The sequence below is a fragment of the Cydia strobilella genome, chromosome 2, assembly GCF_947568885.1.
Source record: "Cydia strobilella chromosome 2, ilCydStro3.1, whole genome shotgun sequence".
NCBI classification, from domain to species: domain Eukaryota; kingdom Metazoa; phylum Arthropoda; class Insecta; order Lepidoptera; family Tortricidae; genus Cydia; species Cydia strobilella.
In genome coordinates, this window is record NC_086042.1 from 6766317 (window position 1) to 6792953 (window position 26637).

General features: G+C 36.7%; 2 protein-coding genes across 2 annotated transcripts in view; one reads left to right on the forward strand and one right to left on the reverse strand.

Moving 5' to 3' along the window:
* LOC134751224 (homeobox protein Hox-A7-like) overlaps positions 1-26637 on the reverse strand; it is a 149255-nt gene that overhangs the window by 99830 nt on the left and 22788 nt on the right. The gene's annotated exons all lie outside the window — the stretch shown is intronic.
* On the forward strand, positions 14396-25943 carry LOC134750340 (homeobox protein Hox-C4). Its single transcript, XM_063685506.1, has 2 exons — positions 14396-15584; positions 24634-25943. The coding sequence occupies exons 1-2, from the start codon at positions 15059-15061 to the stop codon at positions 25281-25283; spliced, it is 1176 nt and encodes a 391-aa protein (XP_063541576.1). The 5' UTR covers positions 14396-15058; the 3' UTR covers positions 25284-25943.

Genomic DNA, 26637 nt, shown 5'->3' on the forward strand with positions numbered 1-26637 from the left:
ATGGATTGAAGTTTGGGTGGGCAATGAGACTGGGCTATTGTAAAGAACTCCGGACACCTGCCATAACAATGTTAATACACGTTATCGCGGCAGGTGGTGACTTGCCGCTGACTAGATGGGCCCCTGAAACTGCCGTCGTGAAGACGACCAGGAGCAACACCGGTGTGAGCGGCTCAGGGGTGTCGAGAGGTGTGCGCCGCTTTCTACCCAGTGACTGTTAACAGCCACTGTGCCAACTCGCGTCTTATGCATCTTTCACTTCCACCCCTGGAGCATATAGCTCTTACGACTCCCCTCTGGACGGCCAATGAAGGCAAGCCAGAGCTGAGAGTCCTGCGGGTCCCCTTGGGGTCCACTCCGACCGACGAAGACACGCCGGAGACGGAGACCCTGACCGACTCTCTGGAGCACTCGGGTCCGTGGGGTCGTCACTCCCCAACAGCTCGCCACAAGCTGCCCTGCGGGCCTATTATTATTATTATTATTATTATTATTACTCTGCGGTTTCTGCGGAGAAGTTTCCTTCTATGATTTTTTTTTATGGCAAGTAATTATTTTAATGTCAAATAATAATTTACGTTTTTTTTTCATACACCCAGGACCTACCTACAACACGTCACTGGGATTCACAGGAGTGTGACGTGTCGTTTAGCCATTTAGAAGTTGATTTTGAGATTTTGAATAAAACATGCTGGATTGAGACCATAAAAAAGTGAAATTAGCCTTTTATAGGTATAGGAAAACGCTAAGAAATTGGTTCACCGTAGCGTTCAACTACCAGCGTTTGACAAGCGATTGGAATCACACTTTGGATTTTATCTCCTGGTGATTTGGAGCCAACCGCCTCCGCGCAAACTTGCAACTACAAACTAGTACAAACTCTTCCATACCTCTCACGTCGATCGCTCCGTCCTTTTCAATCCGGCTTTACTTGTAAGAGATGCACAATATCGAACGTAAGTTGACGTAGGAAATAGGACGGTTGATCAAAAGATAAGTCAATCAAGTAGCGTGGGCTCGGGTCATGAGATCTGGTTGTCGGATTGTTATTGTATTGCTATCGTATTTAGCTCGCTTTGTATATGGTCAACGATTTTTTGTTTATTAGATATGATATGTTTGTGAGAAAATAAGTGCATGTTAGGTATATGAATGTAAGAAACCGTTGTTTTTTTTGTAAACAATTGTAAAAACTGTTATTACACTAAGTCTACCAACGCAATATCAAGTTGGTATGTCCCGTATGTGGCAAATGCAACTACTAAAGCACTTACAAGTACCTGGGAAGGGGACTATATGGGTAGTGACAAGTTGACGTAGTAGGTAACTATTTTCTTTTTCACAATATGGCGTCTGATTGTCGCCATAATAGTATATTTTCTTTCATGTCTTTAGTCATACTGGGACAGTTAAGACAAACCGATGGACGTAATCATCAAAATCCTCCTTTGCGTAGCACTGTCGGTGTCGGGTAAAAAACAATAGCAAAGACGTAGGTATTCATGCATGAGACGCTTGATCAATCTTATTGACATTTAATTCAAATCAATTTATTTTATTAAATATTTTGATTTGATGTTTTTTTTTTCAGTGGCGGAGGCCAAATTAGAAACAAACTGTGACACTTTTTCTTTAGTATCTATATGGCATCTACATATTTCACTTTATATTTATATGTATGTAGTAGTGTGACTACTTTAAAAAAATCACAAATCAAAACATTTAATAAAATAATTTGATTTGTTCCCAAAGTTGTATAGATGGCAGCAACATATCTCTCGCTATATCGTAATCCCGAAAAGGATTCGTATAGGTCTGGTGTAAAAGTCTTGAGGGCTAATTACTCAATTATCTTAAAACAGGCAAACCAGAGTTTATTTTTACTTATGTGTGTTCCTCAAAGGACTAGAAGCATAAAATATCCACAAATGTGTTCCAGGCCAAGTTTTTCACATCAAGTAGGTAGGGGTAGGTAGGTAGTAGTACGACTAACGTAACCTTCGTTCGTACATTGTGCCCGGAACTCGTAAAGAATAGACAGTAGAAACGTTTTAGCATCAGCCAGAATTGTAGGCCCGTGAAAGAGTATTCAACTGTGCCCTACTGGTGCCACTGTTATCATTAATTTTGATTTTTTTCCACTTAAACGTGTCTTTACAAACCTGCGCCGGTTGACGCTGTTGGTATGGTCGGCAAATTAATGATGCCGGAAGAATGTTGCGAAGAAAAAAATGCTTATTCAGCTAAAATCAGCTAAAACTATACTTTCTATCTCTGCCTTAAGTTGCCATTTTATATATTGTATATATGCTTGTATAAATATATATTATATATATATATATTGTATTGTATATTTATTTGTGTGTTAGGTTTCGTTTTAATACTTATATGTATAAGTAGTAATTGTAGTATGTGTGTTTGTGTTTAATAGTCTCCATATTTAGCTCTTTGCACTACCTGTTGACTTTTGTATGAGTTCTACATTTCCTGCTACCCAAAGGTTGTCTGGAAGAGATCGCTTTTTAGCGATAAGACCGCCTGTTGTTACCTGGTTCTATTTTTTCTTTAAATATTTCTTTGTAGTTTTACATGTATGTAAAATGTATAATTTTGGTGCAATAAAGAATATTTACTTACTTACTTACTTACTTACTTATTTTGTACAAAAAAATTAAAAGTTTGTAAACCAATTTTCACGTAATTTTACTGCTCTTCGTCAAATACAATTGCACACACATATCATGATCATCAGTTAATTAATTAATGTGTAAAATATGGCTGCACGTTCAAGTAACATACCTACGTTATGGGTTTTAGAATGTCCAATTAAATAAAAAGCTAGTTTGACAACAAAAATACTTCATTTTAACCACATACAATATACGTGCGTTTTTTAGGAGTAACTATATTACTTTTATATGTAGGTATTGTAGGTAGGTAGGTAGGTATTAGCCTCTAAAATAGATAATTAAGTAAGATTTGCTCTGCTATCGTTACCAGTAGCGCACAATAATTACCGTCTGCAATGTCGCTGTATCGAAAAACTTTTAATTTAGCCAGTCCCCTTTGTACGTCTTTTAAAAAGCCCCGAGTATTGTATGCATCTAACAAGGAACCCGCGACAGTTATTAATGGATTTCCTACTATTTTTCTCGGCAAAGGATCGGCTTAGGTACCGAAGTCTTTGTTCCGTTTACGGATATTCGAACTGAAATTGTTGAATAAATGTTGAAGTTGACAAAGCTGGGAAACCGGGGAGAAATGCCGTGGAAGTGGTTTATGTAACTCGATGTGTTGCAAGGATAAAACTAAGGAAATGTATGCTACACTACATTTCCTACACGAATCTTCTAAAATAAGTTGCCAGTGGAAGCGTCTGTTTACACGAAAACGGCGACTGTCACACAAAAGCGGCAACTGGGGCGACTGTCACTAGTCTAAATGGCTAAAAGGTTAAAGAAGTCGGTCAACCTGAAGAAAGTTTAAATATCCACAAAAGACATTCCTTTTCCTTTACTCGCTTTTTATTTACTGGATACTTGCCTCATAGTTGCAATTGACGACCTTACAATACATTTTTGGTGTCGAACAGCTAATTAAATCAACTTAATTAGTCACCATAGCTACATATCGTTACTGATTTATTCGAGAACTGTAAGACGATTTAATTTTACCTACCTATGAATTCTTATTCACCTTTGTTACGCTTCTACGTAGTAATCATCAACGCTAATTTTAAACCTTGTTAAATTTATATTTAACAATTCAAAACCTTTCTAAATTCAAATCTCGCAAAAACTAAGCGTTGCAAAAATAATTTCCAAAAACCTGCGGCTTCTTTGAGGTTTTGCTCAATCCTCAATTATCCGAATTTCAATCGTTGTCATTGTCTACGAAAAGGAGGTATTTTTCGAAATCCCCGCTCTGCAAGATCATTAGTCATTCCGATGCAGAGCTTTTTGCCGACTGATGCAATCCAGACGTGCATTTGGCGAAGTGGTTGAGGGATCTGCTTCAAAAAAAGGAATGTGTTTTTGGAGTTAATTAATTTTTGGATCTGGGATAGTGAATTGAGATTTGGCTCGGTTCTCTGGGAAATAGGTTTGGTTCGGTTTATATTAGGGTATAGTACACCTTTATTTTTTTTTCACTTTGTCGAAGTATTGGAGACCATAAACTAGGCCAGTAGCCTGTTTATATTTAAGTATAGAGCCCTTAGTTTCATGGCAGTGCTCCATTAATATGTGAATGCTCTAAGCTCTAAGGTCAAAAAAGATGACGATGACAACGTCATTTCACGACAGAAGTAACAGGCGGCCCTATAAGCCGCTCAGCAATTGCTTGCAGAATGACGTACACATTTGAGATCCCGAGTGGACAGTTGTCTCTCAAACGAACAATTCTCTTTTAGTAGCTACCGTGCGCCTCCGAATGCCCCCGAGACCGATCTATCAACTGTCCAACTTCGATATTAAGTTTTGAACGCCCCTCAAAAGGGAGCGATCAGAAATATTTGGCAAGCAATTGTTTCGTAATACGATGCTCGGATTGTGTCAAAATATTTACGGCGATACAGTCCGATTTTCCACCCGATCGATCAGCTTGTTTGTCAGTAGAAAGTGAGATGCGTCGTAACTGTGAAATCAAAGTTTATTTAAGAATAATGTTACTGTCACTGCTAGATTGATCAGTACAAAACCTTGTTAGTTTTGCATTGTAAAGAAAGTTTAAATGCGATTTCTATGTTGTTTTGAAATTCAATGGCGATAAGAGGGAAATATAGTAAATAGTAACATGGCTCAAGTCTGTCAGATATTTATCAAAACAAGTCATTCTGAACATTGGTTACAAAACTTGTCCTTATTGTGTGTTAACTTGTACTTAGAACGCCTACCATATTTGCTGCGTTTAAATATGATAATACGTGGGTGTTCTCGTTAGTCTACGTAGGTACCTTATTTAGTTTTAATAGGATACGAAAACTTCCTGCACTGATTATTGAGTAGATACTTAATTCAAAAAATAGCGGAACTTAAGTAATAAAGAAATAAATTTTGATCAATACCCTAAAACCGTTGTTACAAACCGACCTATTGGCTGGGTAACACATAGTTCACAAGTCCCAATTTTTGTGTAAGTAGTACTTTAACATTATGCAAAAATTTATTTCAGTGTGTTTAACAGCGCTCGTATCTTAAAACGCGCTCCAATAAAACGTTTCAAACTCAACACCCCACATAGCCATCAACTGGGGATACATCCAGCGACAAAAGAGAAAAAACACACGGCAATCCTCCCCATTCTCAGAGGAATTATTCGCGGATGGAGTGCAAAGAGTGACTGGGGGGTGGAGATAACAGAAATATTTATCTGGAGACACTGCGAGTGAGTACATAGCGTTAAATTATGCATTGAAATGGTAATTTTGTGCTGATAATAAGGTTTGGTTTGCTAAACTTTTGTATCCATAGCATTTACATAAAAGGTTCGGATACAATGAGATTTCAAAAAATATTTTTAACTTTTTGGTAAGATTTACTTTCAACGGGTGGTTTAGGATAATTAGGATTTAATAATTAGGTTAGTATTTAACTGCTAAAAGCCTTTTCTGTAAATAAGAAGAATAAGAAGAAAAATAATAATAATATAAAAGATAGCGAAGTTATACTGTTCGTGTTTATGGATAACTTTAATTTTGGAAAATAGGTAAATGGTTGCTGTTTTATTTAAACACTGAAAAGCAAAAGTTATCTCCACTGTTTTGATACTGAAGGACATCTTAAGTAGTCTAACTATATTTATTTTTGCTTAGTGTTAGGTAAAAAAAATCGCTCCTTTTATACCTTATTTTATTGAAACAAAAGCTCTTCTGAAAAGCTTATCTAATCCCACAAATTACTGACAACTCTCGTTAATTGAAAATTCCAAATAAAATATTTATCTATTTTAGGACATCGTTTTAGCAGCTGGTAAGTACGAAATTGTGTCCAATATAGGTACCTACATATTATTTCCTCTTTTCCTTATATTGTAGCAATTCCCGTATTTGATGTAGCGTGCACATGTGTCATTTCCAGGGTAGATGCTATTGATTAGTACCCAGCTTGCCCTCTCCACAGGAAATCGTGTCCAATATCCAATCTAAGGGCGCATGAGAAAAAAAAATGAACCACGACGCCAGCGCCGCTGCACTGTCGCGATCTTCTGATTAATGAAACTTCTGCTCAGTCATCTGAAAACCACTATAAATTACCAGCTTTCCACAAGCTATTAACAACTTAAAGTCAAACCAGGTAAGAACTACATTTACTTGGCATGTCGGCAAATATAAGGCATTTGATGAGAGGTGAGTCAAGAATACCAAACGTTTCCCCTCGACGCTGTAACATTTGACGTTTTTGTGAGATGTAAGCACATACAAAATGGCAAAATAGGAACTCTATTTTGATGAAAGTTCGGTTATCAAAGAAACATTTATGTGTGCTTCGAATAGCCATAAACATTCGAAGTCTAATTACGGTACTTTCCGCTTCGGATAAGGAAAATCGTAATTCGGTGATCTGTATTTTGTAAGGAACATAACACTTAGCGCATAATTTGGCCGTCCTTTTATTAATCATTTGTCATTCTAATTATTATTCTAGTCTTTATTATTTTGAATCTGACATATTAATTTGTATCTCGTATAAACTCACGGGTATATACATCCCGGTCATTTGATAGGCGTGCGTGGGGATACAGATCCAACACGTAGAGGCCCTTTGGAGAAGTTTGCTGTTATGTAATACACCTGCTAGAACCCATTCACGGGTACAAATAGATACCCGTAAATCGGTCCCAACAGGCGTAAGGGCTATTATAAATACAGTGGAAAAGAGTGCCGGTTATGGTATTGAAGTTAGGCTGGTCAAAAGATTGGGCTATTGCTGAGAGGTCCGGACACCTGCCATAACAATGTCTGTACACGTTATCGAGGCAGGTGGTGACTCGCCGCCGACTAGATGGGCTCCTGAAACTGCCGTCGTGAAGACGACCAGGAGTAACACCGGTGTGAGCGGCTCAGGGGTGTCGAGAGGTGTGCGCCGCTTTCTACCCAGTGGCTGTTACCAGCCACTGTGCCAACTCGCGTCTTATGCATCTTTCACTTCCACCCCTGGAGCATATAGCTCTAGCGACTCCTCTGTGGACGGTCAATGAAGGCAAGCCAGAGCTGAGAGTCCTGCAGGTCCCCTTGGGGTCCACTCCGACATATTAATTATTATTATTGTATTCAATATTTAAATTTATTGGATTTTGATTTTATTGTTAAAAGTTTTGTTTTTATTTTTAATGTATTTACTAACACATAGGTATAACGATGGTACTAACAATATTGTATGGAATTTTGAATGTTCTGAAATAAAGATATTTTTATTTTTATTTTTTTTTATTAATATCTACATATAGATAAAATACCATAGAAATGCGAGACCAATTATGGAAAATCTTGAAATACAACTTATTTATTTAATATTTACCCTACATTAACTACTTACTTAATGTAGGATAAATTTATTGTCAATGACTATGATCACTTAAGAAAATAGCTTACGTAGAATATTGAACAAGGTTCTAGAATAAACGTAGGTACCTACTTATTTTATGTCTTTTTAAATATATTACACAAACATTAAACATATTACACAATAAAATATCTTTATCTTTATATTAATTAGACGATTCAACTCTATGAGTATTGAGTATGTACTGACTTGCAAATTACAAAACTTGAGTAAACTCCGTCTTTCTGCTACAATCATATTGATATCTAAGTGCTATGAAGTTAAAAATAAATAAATAAATGTATTAAAATAATACGAGTATATATACATACGATAATTTTACACAGATCGACCTAGTTCCACAGTAGGTACGTTCAATAAGGCTTGTGTTGTGGGTACTAGAGCGGCGATATATAAAGTAAATAAATAAAAAAAAAGATGACGATAGAAGTATTTCTTAGACGAAAGCAAATTCACCAACCAAAGAACCCTATTTGCAAACATCTCAAACGCTTGATCCGCTAAATTTATTCCCCCGGGCGGATGACGTCATCTCCGTAAAGGGCAGGGGAAGGGGGCATCGGCTGTCAAACAGCTGAAATACGATGACGCGAGCATCAGAAACTTCGGCGTGGCTTTTGAAAGCCTACATGCACGATACCTATACCAACCTATACACACGATAACTCTAATCCGTATACAGCGTGTAGTTTTGACACGACCACATGTTCTAAGGCAGGCTAAGGGCAGTTTAATTAATTCATTAATATAAGCCTTATTAACAACCAAAACATTGTTTTACTGTTATAAAAAAACAGGATATTTTGTGAAAAATACAGGCTGTGTAAAATGTAAGATAGGTTGGGAATTTGCTACCAAAAAATCTAGTGTAGGTATATATAAGTATTTATAAATACCTATGTATTTATTGTTGTCTAGTACCCACAACACAAGCCTTATTGAGCTTACTGTGGGACTAGGTCGATTTGTGAAAGATTGTCCTTATATAATATTTAGTCATTTATTAAAAAAAAGATTGCACATGTTGCCCAAACATATTTGAAAATAGAAAAGCATAAAAACCGATATGAGCTTCCCACTCACACGTGAAACTGTACACTTATGTATCCCATAAATTTCAAAGTCGGCCGAGGGGCGGACCCAGTTGCAAAAAACGCGGCACTTGGACGAACAAAGATAGGATATGCAACCTACTATTAGTTATTACAGAAAATTGGCTATGCGAACCTTTTGGTTTTTAAAGTTTTTGTATCTTGAGAGCACATTACAAAAATAAAATATGCTGAAAATGATAACATTAATGATGCAAGAGCGTATAAATATTTGATAAATATAACACCAATTTGGCTTGTGTTTAGAGTACTAGACGACAATGTACAGAATATATATTATAGATATAGATAAATACTTAATTACCTACATAGGAAACAGTCTTTAAACTTTTGATGATCACACATATAAATATATTTAGTTTCAATGTGATTTGGAGTATGCCTTCAGTTTCAAGTACAGTATGATATGGAATAATAAATCGAACATTTATTAAGTCTGTTATTTTAACCTTTGGTATGCTTAGTAGCAGATCTGCTCCATGTGTATTCAACTTAAACATAAAGGTGTCTAGATTGCTATTTAAATAGCAATTATTTGACAGGCGCATACGAAAGGTTAAGGGACTAACATTTACGCTCATAAGAAATATATAATTATACTTATCTGTTTCATTTAAATATGTGCGTGAAAAATATAGATATTATTTTGAATATATTAAGCAAAAATTATAATGAAATTTGCTCCAGCATCTCCCTTCCAAGCCGGCTAAAAACAAGAAACAAATAATACGATCAAAGTCTACTAAATAGGTTTTTCTCCAGCTGAGAAATTTAGAATCAAAACGACTTTTTCACTTGTTGTTACAAGCGAATAAAGATCATCTTTATTTAGAATTTAGGTTGATAATCGCGTAGCAGGGAAGTTAGAAAATCCAAAGTTTGATTAAGGGCCTGTCGTACTGTTCATTAAACTTGGATTAAGTTTGCGCAGCACAGAACGAGCTGGCAGCCAGTTAGCGGCATGAGAAAAAAACAGGAACTTCGCGTTAGAACGGTAAATAACTGTCAATTTTTACGAACTTTGTGACATGGCCACGGGTGGCTGGTCAATATTGGAATTCTTCATATTTAAGGCATTTAATGAAAATAAGATAATAAATGAGTTGGTTGCTTTCTCAATGAAGCATTTTAATCAAGTTCCTGAATTTCCTGAGTTCTTATAATATAGAGTTGTTTATCGAAACTGACAAGGTATCATGTATCAGAAAAATGTCAAAATTGCTAGTAAATCGACATATAATTAAGCCGGTTGCGTCCTCTGGTGCTGCTTCGGGACAATCGGGACCCAATATATAATACAATATACATAATAGTTTCCATATTTTTCTTCTCCACTTTGCACGGTTTTCGGCATCCTTTTTAATCGACTTCCAAATCTCAAAAGGAGGAGGTTATCAATTCGGTTGTTTTTTTTTGTTTGTAGTAGTAGTAGTAGTAAAACTCTTTATTGTACAAAAAGAAACATAAAACAAGAGATAAACGCTTCATTTGTACAAAGGCGAACTTATCCCTTTCAGGGATCTCTTCCAGTAAACCTTTGTGTTTGTTACTCCATATCTCCGTCATTTCTGGACCGAATATGAAAATTCTTTTTTTTTATTGTACCTAAGTCATGAATCTAGTATAACTGGATCGGTCATGAGGGGTGGGGGTAAATGACCGAACGGGATAGTCTTATGTATCTTTCAGTAGGAGTAGCAGAGAAAGCGCTGTTATTGTTTGTCCTTGTCATAGTTTCACTTTTCCACCGCTGCCACAACCGAGGTTGTGGCAAACAAATAAGTACGTGACATGTCATGTTTGTTCGTTGCTTGTTTAATTATCGTTGTTTTGTATGAAATTGTGCTTTCTCTTATGAAATATAGTGATGGTTAGCGTTTTGAATGGTTGAACTTTGATAAAATACTGGTGAATTGTTCTGTAATCGGCTGTAATAGCCGCTCTGAGCAAAAATATGAGATCATAACCTTTCACACGTAAGTACGGTATTTTACACCTTGCTCTTAACGCAATATGTGAGAATAACAGTGTAAAATTACGTTACACTCAAAGCAATGTAGAATCAAACGATTTCAATAAAAATATCACAATTATTTACGCAAATTAACAAAACATTATTTGTAAAATTATCCGCCCAAATTACGTAGGTAGGTAGGAGTCTGAGGTCAGCCATTTTTAAACTTCTTCTTAATTTAGCTGCATAACAATCATGTTAGGGATACCAGATGAAAATATCATAATTTTATGGGTAATTTTGACCTCGAAGTTTTTTTGTACTTCTAATTCCAAAAAATAAATAAACAAATGTTGTGAAGATTAAATGTGGTGTACATTAATTGGTGTGATTGCGATTTGTGATTTATTTAAATTAAAACCCATAATACATTTTATTTTACGTTTTATTTACTAAACATGTTTAGTTTTGTACCACCTGCGCGAATTATAGGAGGTATTTCATTGTTTATACGCCTAAAAAGAACGGCCCATTGACATTTTATTTAACAATTTTTTAATACCGTCAAACAAGCTAACTTTGCCTTCAGGGTAATCGCCCCAACGTGATATCAAATATTGGGGTAATTTTTACCAATATGGTATCCCCACGTTTATGACGTCATCTATGTCTATCCCTTACGGGCGCACGCGTATAGCTGGTCTATGTAATGCTAGGTCTATGACCTAAGTATATATATACAGATTGGTCCCGTTTTTCTCAAAACGCAGTTCTGATGATGGGATCCACGAGAAATCAAGGGAACTCCTCAAATGTGAAAGGCATACATATAGTGATTTTTGTATTTTCATCAACAAATCCAGCATTTGCATTTAAAAGAGTGACATTTGATGAAGTGGAACTGCTGATGATGATCAGAATGGAACTCTTCAACGACATATAGTTTACGTTTGGCGATTTAGTTCACGTTTGGCGATTTGTCAACTCTCTGTCTCTGTATCTTCGTTACGAACCCGGACCCAAACTTGGACCCGGACCGGACCCGGACCCGGATCTGGACATGGACGTGGTCTTTAGGCCCGGAACTAGCCCCGGACTCGAACCCGGACCCCGACCCGGACTCGGACTCGGACCGAACTTGGACCCGGACACGGACCCGGACCCGGATCTGGAAATGGTCCTGGACCTGAATCTGAACTCGGTCCAGGACCCGTACCCGAACCCAGACTCAGACCCGGACCTGGAAATACTACTAGAAAAGTGGGTTAGGTTAGGTTTGAACTGCGATCCTCACAGAACTGAACTGCTATCAGAAAATTGGGATGAGTTAGAACTGCGATCTTCACAGAAACGAAATGCTACTAGAAAAGTGGGTGGTTTTACCTCCTTTTCTACATAATTAGGCAAAAGATGTTGTCTTTATCATTTTATTGTATGGAATCGTGCACCATCATTACCATCAACAATAATATTTCACCAGCATCCCAGATATTTTCTGCGAATATCATCCCTGACAACGTTACGGCAAGCTCGCACCTTCTCTAGTTAATTCAACATCAATACAACGATCAGTGCTCTATGTTTACATGTATATTGTACTCTATAAGATGTAATATGTGATGTGTATTATGATGTGTTGTTTTAGTTATTGCATAATTACCAAATCTCGTATAAGTCCAACAATAATCAGTTTCTCTTTCCAAGCAAAACAAGAAAGCAAGCAAGAAAAATAAGAGCGTACTCCCATCTTAAAGGCCGGCAACGTCCTGCAACCCATCTGGTATTGCAAGTGTCCATGGGCCACGGTAACAGCTTACCATTAGGCGATTTGTTTGCTCGTTTGCAACCTACATATATCATAAAAAAATGCTTTAACGCTCCTCTCTGCCACACCGCTCCAATAGCCGTTAATTTCTTGAAGGCAGTCAAAAACATGCATAGGTAATCCTCAAACAACAACAATCCCAAATCAGCTCCGGTCAGTAAGATGCTTGTCTATTTATTGATCAGGCTGCCATTGATCTGTTCCCACCTTTTGTGGCAGCCGTTTGGAAGCCGCTGCCGTGATTCAGCACTTTCCTGCCATTGTGATCGTCTAATTCAATAAAATCACCGGACATTTTGTTTATTTGGCCGGCTCCCTTGTAGTCTTAGTGTAGTCTGGCTGTTTATGGGCGGCGTGACTTGTAACTATGCTTTTGTTTTTCTTGTGTTTAAGATACCGGATTATCAGGAATTAGTGATGTGATCAGTGGTATTTAGTGCTTGGTGCTGTGAGTAAGCCGATTCTTGTATCCGAAGCTACCTACTAGTATTTAATTGCAATTTGGTTGTCATAATAAGCATAAAGGTGACAATCCGGCGTTGATACCTCATCTGTGTCTGTGCAAGTGTTATAATATTCATCACCTTACTGCCTGCGGTATACCAACCTGATAAATGGGAGGAGTATGCTTCTCAGCGGCCAGAATGGCGTTCTCGTGTTAAGATGAGCGTAAAGAACTTTAAAGACGCTCGGCTCATTGAACTTGATGCGAAACGTCAGATACGTAAGTCCCGGCCGAAACCCTCCTATAATTATACTTACAATGGTTCTGGTCAGCTTTATCTACTGCCCCACCTGCGATAGTTTTTAAAAATAAGTTCGGCTTTGCCAGCCATATCAGAGTACACGCTCGTAATTAGCTAGGGTCGCCGCCGCCGTTGCCGATTACGGCATGGATAGCTATATATTGAGTCTGTCAATTTCCTTGATAAAATGAGTGACATTCGCCGCCGAATTACTGCCGCGATAATGACGTTCAATCCGTTACAGTTTGACAGCTTTGCAGTTGCCATCGGAATGTCACCTTTCAATCTGCAACGATATTGATTCGAATCAAATTCTAATAAAATATGACGAATATTTATAACACTTGCACTGCGCTGCGTGTGCTTTCAAAATCGTTGCAGACTTTTATCTTGGTCTAACTCTATGTTCCTTCATAATATATAGTAAGTAGTTGAAATACAACACTAAAATAATTTTCAAATACAAATTTTATTTCTTAATTCAGTTACCCAAGTGTTTTCACAAAAAATTGATTGATGGTGAGAGGCCATCGTAGCCAATGGACGGTCATTATTCCAAATGCGTCACTTGCACGTGCATAGGTTTTAGTATTTTTGACTTAAAAAATATAATTTTATCCTACTAGTACAGTTAAGTACGATTCACGCATGCGTTACAAAATAATTTTTAGTTAAGATTTGATATTGTAACGAAAATCTCACACTTGAAAAAATATTTGTTAGGTCTAATTGTTTATCGTTTATCACATACCTAAAGCAAATTTACCTATTCAAAAATTCCCATTTAGTTAAGTACTTTTTGATAAATAAAAAATGTATTGTCACCGAATGTTATTAAATTAACGAAGCGTAAAAAATTATTAGTATTACAGTTTTAGTATACATTACATGCTATTAATTTTTATCTAATTATATCTCACTTTATTAAAGTAATGAGCAGCTCCATAATGAAAAATAAAGAAATGCATATTAAATATTTAAAACGCTATGTCGTTAGGAGTAGAGACCATGTTCATTCTGTATTATTAAACAGCTTCTTAATCTCTTTTACGCAAAAGCTCTAGCTAAAGCTCCGTCTCTTATCTTCATATGAAAAGCTGGTGTGAATAAGCGAGACGGCTATACATGCCGTAGTTCAACTCGGATTGTAAACCAATAGTTCCGTTTCGTTCACACGCATTGGCTTGTTTACGTGTGGAAGGGGGAACATTTCTGTTGCGGTTTGGTGCTTCTGAGCTAAACCATAGTTTAATATCAACTCTATTATAAAACTGTTAAAGTGTGTTTTCGAATGAATACTCTTGAATAAGACAGTAGAAGTAACAGCTCCGCCTTAAAAATGGAAGGTGGTATGTAAAAATTGATGAACATGTATAGGAGTCCTTAAAGTGACAGAGTGCGCTGGCGTGTCGGGCTGTGTATATTGTCTCAAAATGTCGTCGCACGAGGCAGCATTGTTTATTATCAAAAAGTGATAAATCAAATGACTCTGCAATAAATACTTCATCATTTTAAAACTGACTTTGAAGTTGTTTAACAGTGATTAAGAAATGTTTTAGTGAACTTGAAAACTGTGAATCGACAATAGAAGAAACATGTGATGTGAGTTGGATTTTAATAGTGTGAAGACTGAAAACTTAATATTTTTTCTTCATATTTTTTACGCTATTTACGCATTTGAAATGTGATTTGAATCGGAGTAAAGTGAAATAAATGTACTTATTGCAAATTGTCCAATATTAATTTACATCTAAAACAGGTACCTACATACCTTTAATTGATCTGCGCAGAATTAAAGAGAAAATGTTATGGCGGCCATATTAGGCGTGTGCCGGTGATGCGCGTGGACCACGCCCACCATGAGTTCGTTCCTCATGAACGGTGGCTATCAGCCGCAGCCGGACCCCAAGTTCCCCCCCTCGGAAGAATACAGCCAGGCCGACTACATACCCCCAGGGGAATACTACCAGCACCAGCATTTGCAGTATGGTTATCAGCACCAATACCCGGTTCAGCTGGGCTCTGGATACGGTTATGGGGGCTATTATCATCCTATTCCTCAGCATCCACCAGTGGCGCCGCCGCCACGGCCTCCGGAGCCTTCGCATCCTTCAGAAGCGGACCATGGTTACGTTCCGCATAACGAAGTCGCTCCTGGTTTAGCTGAGCTGGGTTTAAGACTAGAAAGGCATATAGAAGAAGCCGCCCCAGCGGGGCGGAAGCTCCATGCGTTGGGTAGAGAAGGATCCCCAGGGTCAGAGCTTGATGATGAAAGGTTGTTGTTGGACAGCCCGCCGGTAGAAGACGACGATTCGTCTATATGTTCTGATAATACGGACAGGGTTATTTATCCGTGGATGAAGAAGATTCATGTTGCTGGTGCTTGTGAGTATTGATCCATTTATTGCTAATGTATGCTAAATCGTTCACTTATGTAGTTTGTAAAAAGTATTCACACGCAATTTCCAACGCAGTGATCAAAAGAGTCGAACCAAGTTAACTCTGCATGGCATTTGCAATAATAAAGTGTGGTATTATCATCTTTAATGTCAAATTTCCCTTTAATGTCTCCCTAATCTTTAATGACCCTCACTAACTTTGTTCTGTTCAAATCGGTGTAAAGTTAAATAATACGGAGACTAACTTATTGATAATAGGTTGTGGCTGTACAATTGGTGCCGTTAAACAAACTATTTAGCACGTAAACATGCGAAGAATAAAGCGGCCATTAGTGCTATTACACTGATGAGGATTCTGGATGCGAACCGCCTAAGTAGCGGTTTTAAATAAGTAGATCCAAACTAAATGTTTTAATGTTTATTTGGGCACAAATGGCCAATATATTTGACTGCCAGTATATTTGACTCATGAACGTTCCCTCATGCTTAATTCAAGACTTTAAGGCTAATTCGAGCTAACGTGCGTTTTGCCCGCGGTAATAGGGTACGTTCCCGTACCAACGAGCGAAATTCACGATAACTGAATGACATCAGCTAAATGTCATTCTGATATCTATCAGTGTACGTTCAAATTGGCCTGTTTGGTATCAAAAGGGGCCCACTGACTATCAGTCCGCCGGACGATATCGGCCTGTCAGTTAGAACAAAAATTTGACAGTTCCGAACAACTGACAGGCCGATGTCGTCCGGCGGACTGATAGTCAGTGGGCCCCTTGACAGGGGTCTCTATGGTTTCCCATAAAATTTTAGGTCATAATGTATTGTTTGCCCTCATTTTCGTAAAGGGGCCCACTGACTATCAGTCCGCCGGAAGATTTCGGCCTGTCAGTTGTTCGGAACTTTCAAATTTTTGTTCTAACTGACAGGCCGATATCGTCCGGCGGACTGATAGTCAGTGGGCCCATTTAGTCATGATTTGGTCTATCTCAGAAACGCACAACCTTTCAGGATTGCCATAAAACAAACGTAACCTTACCTATCTACCTATAGGATAACCTTACGAAAATCCTGAAAAGTTAACGGTTTCAGAATTACGACTAACGATATTTTAACAATCATAACATTATAACTTTCAATAATTATGTCAAACAACGGGATCCTTTAAGACAAATATATAGATATATAAACAATTTATTAATTTCCACAACATACCAGGCCCCGTAGACAACATGCCAATCGCTAACGCTCCGTAGCGAACGAAACGCAACTGTCACTGTCACGCTAATATGGAAGAGTGACAGAGAGACACAAAGCGATTCGATGACGAAGCGATAGCGATTGTCACCTTGGCTAGGCCGCCTGAGCTCAACGAGGGTGCGGTGTTATGGTCGGCAACGCGCATGTAACTCCTCTGGAGTTGCAGGCGTATGATTGTTTGCCGCGGACGTAGTATAAAAAAAATACATAGTGGTTGCAAAAGAAAAGTTAATTAAAAGAACAAAAGAACAATTTAAATTCAACAAGAAGACATAAAAAGGTCATATTATAAAGACAAAATAAGTTACATTTTAAATAACATTTAATTTGCTCGTTAACAATTGCAAAATGAATCAATAGGTTACACTAACTCGTTTAATCGTCGACTTATCGACCAAATGGCAAACAAGAAAAATTTGTAGATTGTGTCACAAGGAAGCAAAATGACATATATACCTACGGAGTGCTCGTACCTTGAATCCTGATCGTAGTGAGGGGTGAGGGATTCAAGTGCTAACGCCCAAGGTGGAAATAATTTTTCACCACACCAGCTGGTAAAGGCTCTCTTGATTGTTCAAAAACTGATAAAAAAGTTCAATTTTATTCACATGTGAGGCAAAGTAATCAAATGCAAATTTTGAGTTGTTTTCTTATGTTTGCTGGTAGAATTGATTTTTAAATGATGATGTTGAATGATAGGTAAATATTTAATAACATTCATTTTGAATCGATTTCCTTTGATTTTGTGTAGTATTTTCCTTGTGTTGGTGTAGTGAAAGTTTTATTTCACTCGGTGACAAAATTTGTTTAACCCTCGTGACTCACTACGCTCGTGGTTCAATTTTAGAATCTTTCGCTTGCTCGGGTATCAATATTAGCACAAGAGGTTAAACAACAACTTTGCCCCCTTGTAAAACAGATAACTATTGCTATCATGTGCTATACACTGCTTATGCGCTGCACACTATGGTTAAAACCACATTTTAACCTATAAATAGATCCTTTATTCTGACTATAGCAAAGTTAGAAACACGGGTTATAATGGGCTGGTATTTAACTGATCAACAGATGTAGTAAAATTTAAACCAAAATTAGAAATCCATTTTAATGTGAAATAATTACCAAATTTTTTACATTTTGCTATCCTTTTGAAACAAATAACACCAAAATAATCATTATTAACCCAAAAATAGTAAATGATCACCAAAATTAGAACTCCATTTTAATGTGAAATTATAACCAAACTTTTTAATTTTCTACCCTATTAAAGCAAATTACTCCAAACTAATCATTGCAATCCCAAAATTGTAAATACCACCAAAATTTTAACCACATTTTAATTTAAACTGTGCAAATATTTAACATCTCGCTATCCCATTAAATTAATTAATCCACATGTCACCTTTCTCTAGCAGCATTTCGTTTCTGAAACGGTCGCAGTTATAACCTAACCTAACCCACTTTTCTAGTAGCATTTTGTTTCTGTAAGGTTCGCAGTTCTAACCTAACCCACTTTTCTTGTAGCATTTCGCTTCTGTAAGGGTCGCAGTTCTAACCTAACCTAACCTGGTTAGTCTTAGTTGTTTTATCACTAGAAATTCTGAATTTAACATGGTGTTAAAATGATTTCTTAATAATTTTACTATTAGGCCATGATTAGGCTTGATATACAGGCTGTGATCGTTAAGTGTTTACATGCGATTATTCCATAAATAAAACAAATATAAAAAAAAAATCTGACATGGAAAGTACGTTATCCTATGAGTTACAGCGTCTCCTAGAATAAGTTCCAGACGAAGAATGAGTGTAAACACAAACATGTAATTACGTCATTCTTATAAATAAATGATATTTATTTATTACAAAAATGTTTTATTAGGTGGGTACGTTATTAGTAACTAATCATATAAAGAAACATCCGGACAAGTGCGAATCGAGCTCGCCCACCGAGGGTTCCGTACTTTTTCGTATTTGTTGTTATAGCTTCAACAGAAATACCATAATCTGTGAAAACTAATCATATAAAGAAAAACCGGACAAGTGCGAATCGGACTCGGCTACCAAGGGTTCCGTACTTTTTAGTATTTTTTGTTATAGCGGCAACAGAAATACATAATCTGTGAAAATTTCAACTATCACAGTTTAAATTTTCACAGATGATGTATTTCTGTTGCCGCTAATCTATATTTATAACAACAAATACTAAAAACAGAATAATATAAATATTTAAATGGGGCTCCCATACAACAAACGTGATTTTTTTGCTGTTTTTTTCCGTAATGGTACGGAACCCTTTGAGCGCGAGTCCGACTCGCACTTGGCCGGTTTTTTACCCTTTGGATACGGAACCCTAAAAATCATATTTCTATTTCTTACTGTAGTCAATGAAACCACTTATCGAACGTTCGTACTGAAAGTATGGGGCCGTTCTAACTTAATATTTTGGATATTTCAAGTTTTATTAAAAAAAGTTAGTGATATAATTTTACTCATTGCATAACGTAAATACTTTCGATGTCAGTTTTTTGTCATATCTGTTATATTTACGGAATAATCACATGTAAATACTTGAAACGATTACACCTTGTATAATATATAGAGGTTGACTGGTAGAGAATGCCTCATGACATTAAGTTCGCCTTTTGTACATTAAGGTTAACTTTTATGCAATAAAGTTAAATAAAGAATTGTACGTAACACAACAAGTTGTAAGTAGTTGAGGTTGGTTGTGCTCTAGCTCTTTGGTAATAGGTAGTTCTTTTCATCTGATGTTTGTTCATCTATAAAGTTCAGCTATAAAGCTGTAATAATTATTGAAAAAATTAAGTAGGAAAAACGATTATTGTAAAATAATAAAGTAGGTATAGTGACCATGGCCTCATTAATTATAGTTACAACTGTTACAAGGGCAATACCTAGATAGTAACGTACGAAACGCATTGTAAGTATGTCTAGTTTGGTTTGGTGTTTCTTAAATTTGCAAAAATAAGATCAGTGTATGATTAAAAAAAAAATACTGTTACAAATTGCAACGTTAGCATTTAAATAACATCAAATTAAAAGAACCCTAAAATTCAAGTATTCGTTGACCATTTTTCTAAAGCAAATCTTCCCAGTAAACCTCTTTTAAAGAACGTTGAAATTTGAAACAAGCCCTACAATAGGGACCCAAATATTTATTAATAACGTACTTAAGCACGTGCAAAACACCCAACTAAAGATCAGATTAATGTCACCACATTAGTTTCCTTTTGGCGGTTAATTTTTACATTGTGTGGCGCCATTTTAAACGCATTATAATGCACGTTGTTGGTGTTTAAAGGACCTAACAAATTGCACGCAATCAATATTGCTTCAGAATGTTTGGATACTTGAGTCCCGATCTCTTTTGATGTGTTGTGACAGTTTACTAATGCGATGTCATTATCCTTCAGGACTTTTGTGTGACACAAAGGAACTCTCATGTTGATGAGCGTCATTTATTAGTCATTTTTATAACTTTCAAATAACAGTTTTGCGGTTGAATTCGCTTTGAAGATTAACCGTGTGGTATTTTGTAAAGTAGGTATATTTCTTTTTGAAAAGACTTTTTGTGATATCGATCAATTCGGATATTAGAGTTAAATAAAACACAATAGTTTTCTTCTACGCAATGTTGAATATAATTGAATAGCGTATTTTTATTAGTTTTAAAGTAATTTCTAAAGATATATTAAGTGGCTAACTAAGTAAATAACCATAACTAGTACATAAATTACTACTATAGCACTTTAAAGTTTCTCGTTTTGTATACATAATTAATGATATGAACGGGCTACTGATATATAATTTCATTATTTTTACCTTAATTCAGACTTTTTAGGTGGGTCCCACCAGTTGTAGTTACGGATGACTGACGGTCCAGCAATTCAATTTATAAATTTAAGTTTTCCGTTACAAAAGTACATTTTTAGAAATATCAGAAACTTTAACTGCAGCTCAATTCTACTTATCAATTAATAGCTGTGGGTATATTGTGTGGCCTTAAACTGATTTTAAGTACACCAAGTAAGAAATGAGCAGGTGCTTAGTGCTCTTAGTGCGGACACGCGGACACAAGATGATTACTTTTTAAAGCTCGTATTACACTCACTAGTGTAGTTGCAAATTCAACTTTGTACTCTAAAATATAGAGTTAATATTTTGTTCATACGATTACCGAACATGCGAAGCGGACAGTTAGTTACCGATAGCCAGTTGGCAGGTTATTCGTTATATTATATCCGATCGGTGACAGGCTTTTCGTCTTATAATTATGCAGGAATGTCAGCATTCGCCATGAGTAGAGATGCCCCGAATAGTGGTTTTAGCCGAATACCGAATATTCGGCCCCTCTCTCGGCCGAAGCGCCGAATCGAATATTAGACATAACATTTGTACATTTTGAGTCACATTTATTATGAAGACTGAACAAAGCACAACGTTTGCTAAGATTGAATTTTTGTTCCTCAAAACAGGCAGAACTAGTGAATGTAGTCAGAGCCAATAAAATCGAACACATAAAAATAAAATTATTAGTAACCAACAAATGCTCAAAAAAACAGTCGTCGTATTTAAAAGAAAACATTTTAAACACCTAAATTCAGTGGTTTGCAGTTATTTTTATTGTGTAATTTATCTTTTTAGGTAGGTTTAAGAGATAATCAAAATTCGGCCGAATAGTAGGCTTCGGCCGAATACCGAATGTTCGGCAAAGTGGCCGAATAGGCCGAATAGTTTCCGAATATTCGTGGCATCTCTAGATTTCACGTCATTTATTTCAACAAGGAAATTGACAGATAGAGCGGCGGCATCACAATGCCGCGACAGTAGTGTCGCAACACTCGTAACAGTGATGCAGCTGAAGTTGATATCCGCACGTCACCCTTATGTTACTGGAAGTGAAATTTGAAAACCTGTTTAACATAGAATTTATTGCGCGTAGTTATATTAAATTACAATCAGGAACCTACCTACTAATATTTAGCTGTCTACATACCTATGTCATGTAGCTACCTAGCGATTGTAACGAATGTAACGTTAAGTTATTTATCTAAAGCAATATACTCAAAATCCTCATACTTTGATTTAAAATAACCTAACCGTATCTTTTCCCATCAAAGCGAACGCAAGACTGCAGAAAACCAGCCCGAAACCAGCTACTGAGCACCGCTTCGTTACCCTATCACGTCATCAGGCCATGTATTCCTATCTCCGTTGATTACGCGAGCGAAGCTTCTCGAACAAACCAGTATAACGTGACCTTGAAATCCGATACAATTACGCGTCGATCAGAGCACGTATAATGGCTCACTTGACCGTTCCACAGTAAGCGATTGAAATGACATCCCAGGATGACAATCTCAATCGAACAAGCTACCTGCGACCGTGTGGTCTCATGACCGATCTTCCAATCTCGGACCGATCTCACTATCGAGCGACGTGGTGGTCCGTCATTACGATCCAGGCTCCGATGGCATTGTTCTTGAAACAAATGACGGGTGATAAGCGGCGCGAATGTGGTGTAAGCAATTTCTTCGGTGATCGATCAACCAACGGTGGTGTGATAAGGACTGCGAGGATGCACGCTCAACTGAGGGCTTATCAGGAATCATTGAATATTGTTTTGAATATTCTTGCAACTCTTGCTGTCAAAATTCTACTTTTTATTTGCACGAAGTGGCTCAACTTTTCTTTCCATGAATTGTTGAATGGCAAGACCGACTTTAGACATTATCAGATGAAACTAGACCTAATATATATTTAGGTTCAGATTGTAACATGTAAATACCCTTTACGATGGCCATAGTAGAGATGTCCTGTTTCTACAAATGCTCATCATCATATGATATGTCTATATCAGGAATATTCCTATTTGAAAATGTTTCCCTGTACAACTCTGAAACTATCTATCTATAAACTGCTCTTAACATACATTTTGCTTCAGAAGTACCTATGTGAACCTACGTGTAGTCAGTATACTTTTTTTATGGACTCATTTTGTCAAGATATTCTTGCCAGTTAGGATGTTCTTGACCTGCAAACGGATTGGACGAAAGGCAGTCACCGCCTGACCACTACAATCTCGGGCCCGCAGGCGCGCCGCACATTCCTGGAACATTCCTCACGGACCCTAGGCCTTGCGGCCGTCCCTTTCTAACCCTTGAGGTTGATTCGTGGTTATAGTGGAAATTTATGCTTTCTGTCCTTTAATAAACTATAGTATAAAATAGTGGGCAAAGGGAGGAGAGTGGGAGGAAGTGGGAGGCCTTTGCCCAGCAGTGGGACACTACGCTTATATAAATAAATAAAATACTGGGTGCGTAAAAATACCTACATATTTATTAAAAAAATATTAGGTAGGTTAGAATATTTTTTCACAAACCGAAAGTTTTCGTGTCACCTAAAAACTGTCAGTCTTCAACGATGTATTCATTCTCTATGTAATGTATCAATTTAATACTTATTTAAATAGGAAATTGGAAAATTACGTCGCAAATAACACTACAAAGCGCCATTGTAAGGAGTAACTTTTGTTAAGCGATTGTTGAAGCCAAGAATAGGGTTGAAAGCTTTCGAATGCTACAAGAGAAGCGTGTCGAATATAGACTTGGGTTTGTGTAACGGCTTAATGTGTACCATGTAACTTTTAAAGAATAATGATGAGATGAAGTATCCACAACAGTAGAACAGTACCAGCAACCTAAACCTTATTGAGCTTAGTAGGTACTGTGGGAATGGGCCGATTTGTGTAAACAAGATGGTTCTATAATATATTTTTTTCTGTAGTTTTGTGGTTTGAGAATTTATTACATTTTATACTAGAGACCCGCCCCGGCTTCGCACGGGTAGTTCAATTAATTTACACAAAACCTTTACAAATTATACATTTAAACCTTTCTCTTGAATCACTATTTAAAACAAACGCATCAAAATTCGTTGCGTAGTTTTAAGGATCTAAGCATACATAGGGACAGATATACAGACAGCGGAAAGCGACTTTGTTTTATGCTATGTTTACTATGTAGTGAAGTTTACTCCGTGCCCCGGGACCATGACTGCTGAAAGAGGGCTCGCACTCTATTTATGTAAATTGTTTTATTTCAAGAATAACTACGCGGTAACCAAAGACAATAATAAAAAAATAACAATTAGGTTAGTCACAAAAAATACCGAAAATTCGTGATTTATATAAAAAAATATATTAACTTTTTTAGTAAATAATTTCCATAAACTAAAACAGGTACTTGTATTCTACGACATTTAAGATGTGAGGCAACATGCCTCTTTGCCAACTAACAAGCCAGCTAGGTACTCTAATTTGCTTTACGCAATTAATCAAAACAAAAAAGGAAGCTCATGCCCGCGCATTATTTATGCACATTAATTATGGCGTGCATTATTCAGCCACACGCCAAGCCGTGGCACGACAATTAATGTAACTATGTATGGATGTAAATTTATGTTTATACGTGTAGGTTTGTTGTACATAGGTGCGCGTAATTGAAGGTGGAATACCTGGAAAATGTAGATGGTTTTGATGCTAGAGTACACTGGCAAATTGAGTGTGAATCCTTTTTTCTGTGTTATCACCTAATATTGACGGCATATTAACAACATAAGTTTATAGTTGTAATATTTTTCATAATCATGGTTATTGTTTGCTAGTCATTTAGTGTTTGAGTATTTGAGGATGACGCCTCGGTTTATGATACCCGGTTTGTTAAGAAAGATGACTTATGAATTCTTTTCTTTCACAGCTAATGGCTCATATCAACCAGGGATGGAGCCAAAGCGGCAGCGAACAGCCTACACCAGACACCAAATCTTAGAACTGGAGAAAGAATTCCACTACAATCGGTATCTTACGCGGAGAAGACGAATAGAAATAGCCCACACTCTAGTCCTGTCAGAAAGACAAATTAAAATCTGGTTTCAAAACCGACGGATGAAATGGAAAAAGGACAACAAACTACCGAACACCAAAAACGTTAGAAGAAAAACTAATCCCGCCGGAGTCACGACGACCGCGAAGGGAGCCACACCAAAGAGTAGATCAAGTAAGAATACGAATAACAATGATAAGAAGAAATCAAACAACAACGGACGACCAGATAGTATAGAGAATGTGACGGATAATATTATGAATGACTTACATTGCGTCGGCGCGCAGCAGAATCTATCGCACGACCCTTCGATCAGTCCGATGTCGCACACGGGCATGAACCCGGGGCACGCGATGACGCAGCACCACCTCCACATGATGGGCATGCACGGCATGGACCCGGGCATGGTGGCGAGCCTGGCTGCGCAGGCGCACGGCTCGCCCGTCACCGCCGGCTGCGGCTCCGGCATCAGCCAGGCCAACCAGCCCGTCATCAAGTCGGACTATGGTCTAACCGCCTTATAATGTGTAAAGAAATAACTATATTTTCCTCTATGAACTTTCAGTTTTCTTACCATTCCTTTGTGTCGATAATGTGTAAAGTGATGATTAAAATTTAATTAATTTAAGATTATTTTAAGTTGTGTAATATTTAGGGTAACCAGTCAGATAATTGGATGTTTGGATAGATAAGTGGGAAACTTTACAATGTCAAAAGTGTGATTATTAATTATTTTAGGCTATAGATTCTTCGAGTGTTGGGTTTGTACATTTCGCTTGAAGTCATTGTCGTCATCTATACTTTAAAGAGCAGTATTATATTATGTCTTAGTTCGATGTCTTTAATTCAAATATTTTTATTTTATAAATGCCTAACTATAAAATAATCAATGTAAATCAAATTTTTCTTTATATTTACAGCAATTTTGTAAAGTTACCATTTATTACATTTCATATTTAAGAGAGTGTATAAAATGTCGATTTTCATTCTATATGTTGTGGATATACAGTTATTTATATTTTTGTATTGTATAAAAAGTAGTAATTGTGTATAATCATCATTTAATTGGCAATGACTTAGGTTTAGTTAGGTACAAATTCTTGGCATTTAGTTTTAAATGACAAATTGTTTTGTAACTAAAATAGGAGAAATGTGAATACGAAACCAATAAAATAGTATGAGAAACTAAACTGTTATTATTGACATTTATTGCTTACTGAAAGAAACCTGTCTTTTTAAATAGTATAAAAAGTAAATTCAGTGTTTTTCTTAGTCATGATAATACATTTTTTGATTATAAACTTATTTAAGTACTAACTTACTTATTAAAAATATAAATATTTCTACCCTTTTGAGAGAGAGCGAATGAAAAGGGCTTAGAATGTCCGGGATACCTTTTTCACTAAGCTAACATGCAATTGATGCAATCCAAAGGATTATTGCGCAATGAATGATGACCATTATAATTATCCTTAATCACAAGAAATCCACTGGCAAGCATAGCAATCCATAGGCATAATGTCCAAAGATAAGAAAGTGAGAAAGGTAGTCTCCCTTCAGTCCAAATAAGTTCAGGGAAGTCCAAATAAAATTAATGTATCTTATTAGTTGGTATACTGGTTGGTATTGGTCGTTTCTTTATTGTTTTTTTTCTCTCAGTGCACCCACCTTGACGCTTTTCTGTTTAGCCCTATGGTTGACTGGTAGAGAATGCCTTTAATGGCATTAAGTCCGCCTGTTGTACACTTTTTATGTGCAATAAAGTTTAAAATAATAATAATATATAAGGAAAACTCAGTTTTTTACCAAATACATTAAATGATTATAAAAAAAGAGAATTCATAAGTCATAGTTTTTTCATTACCGTATTTTTGGTTG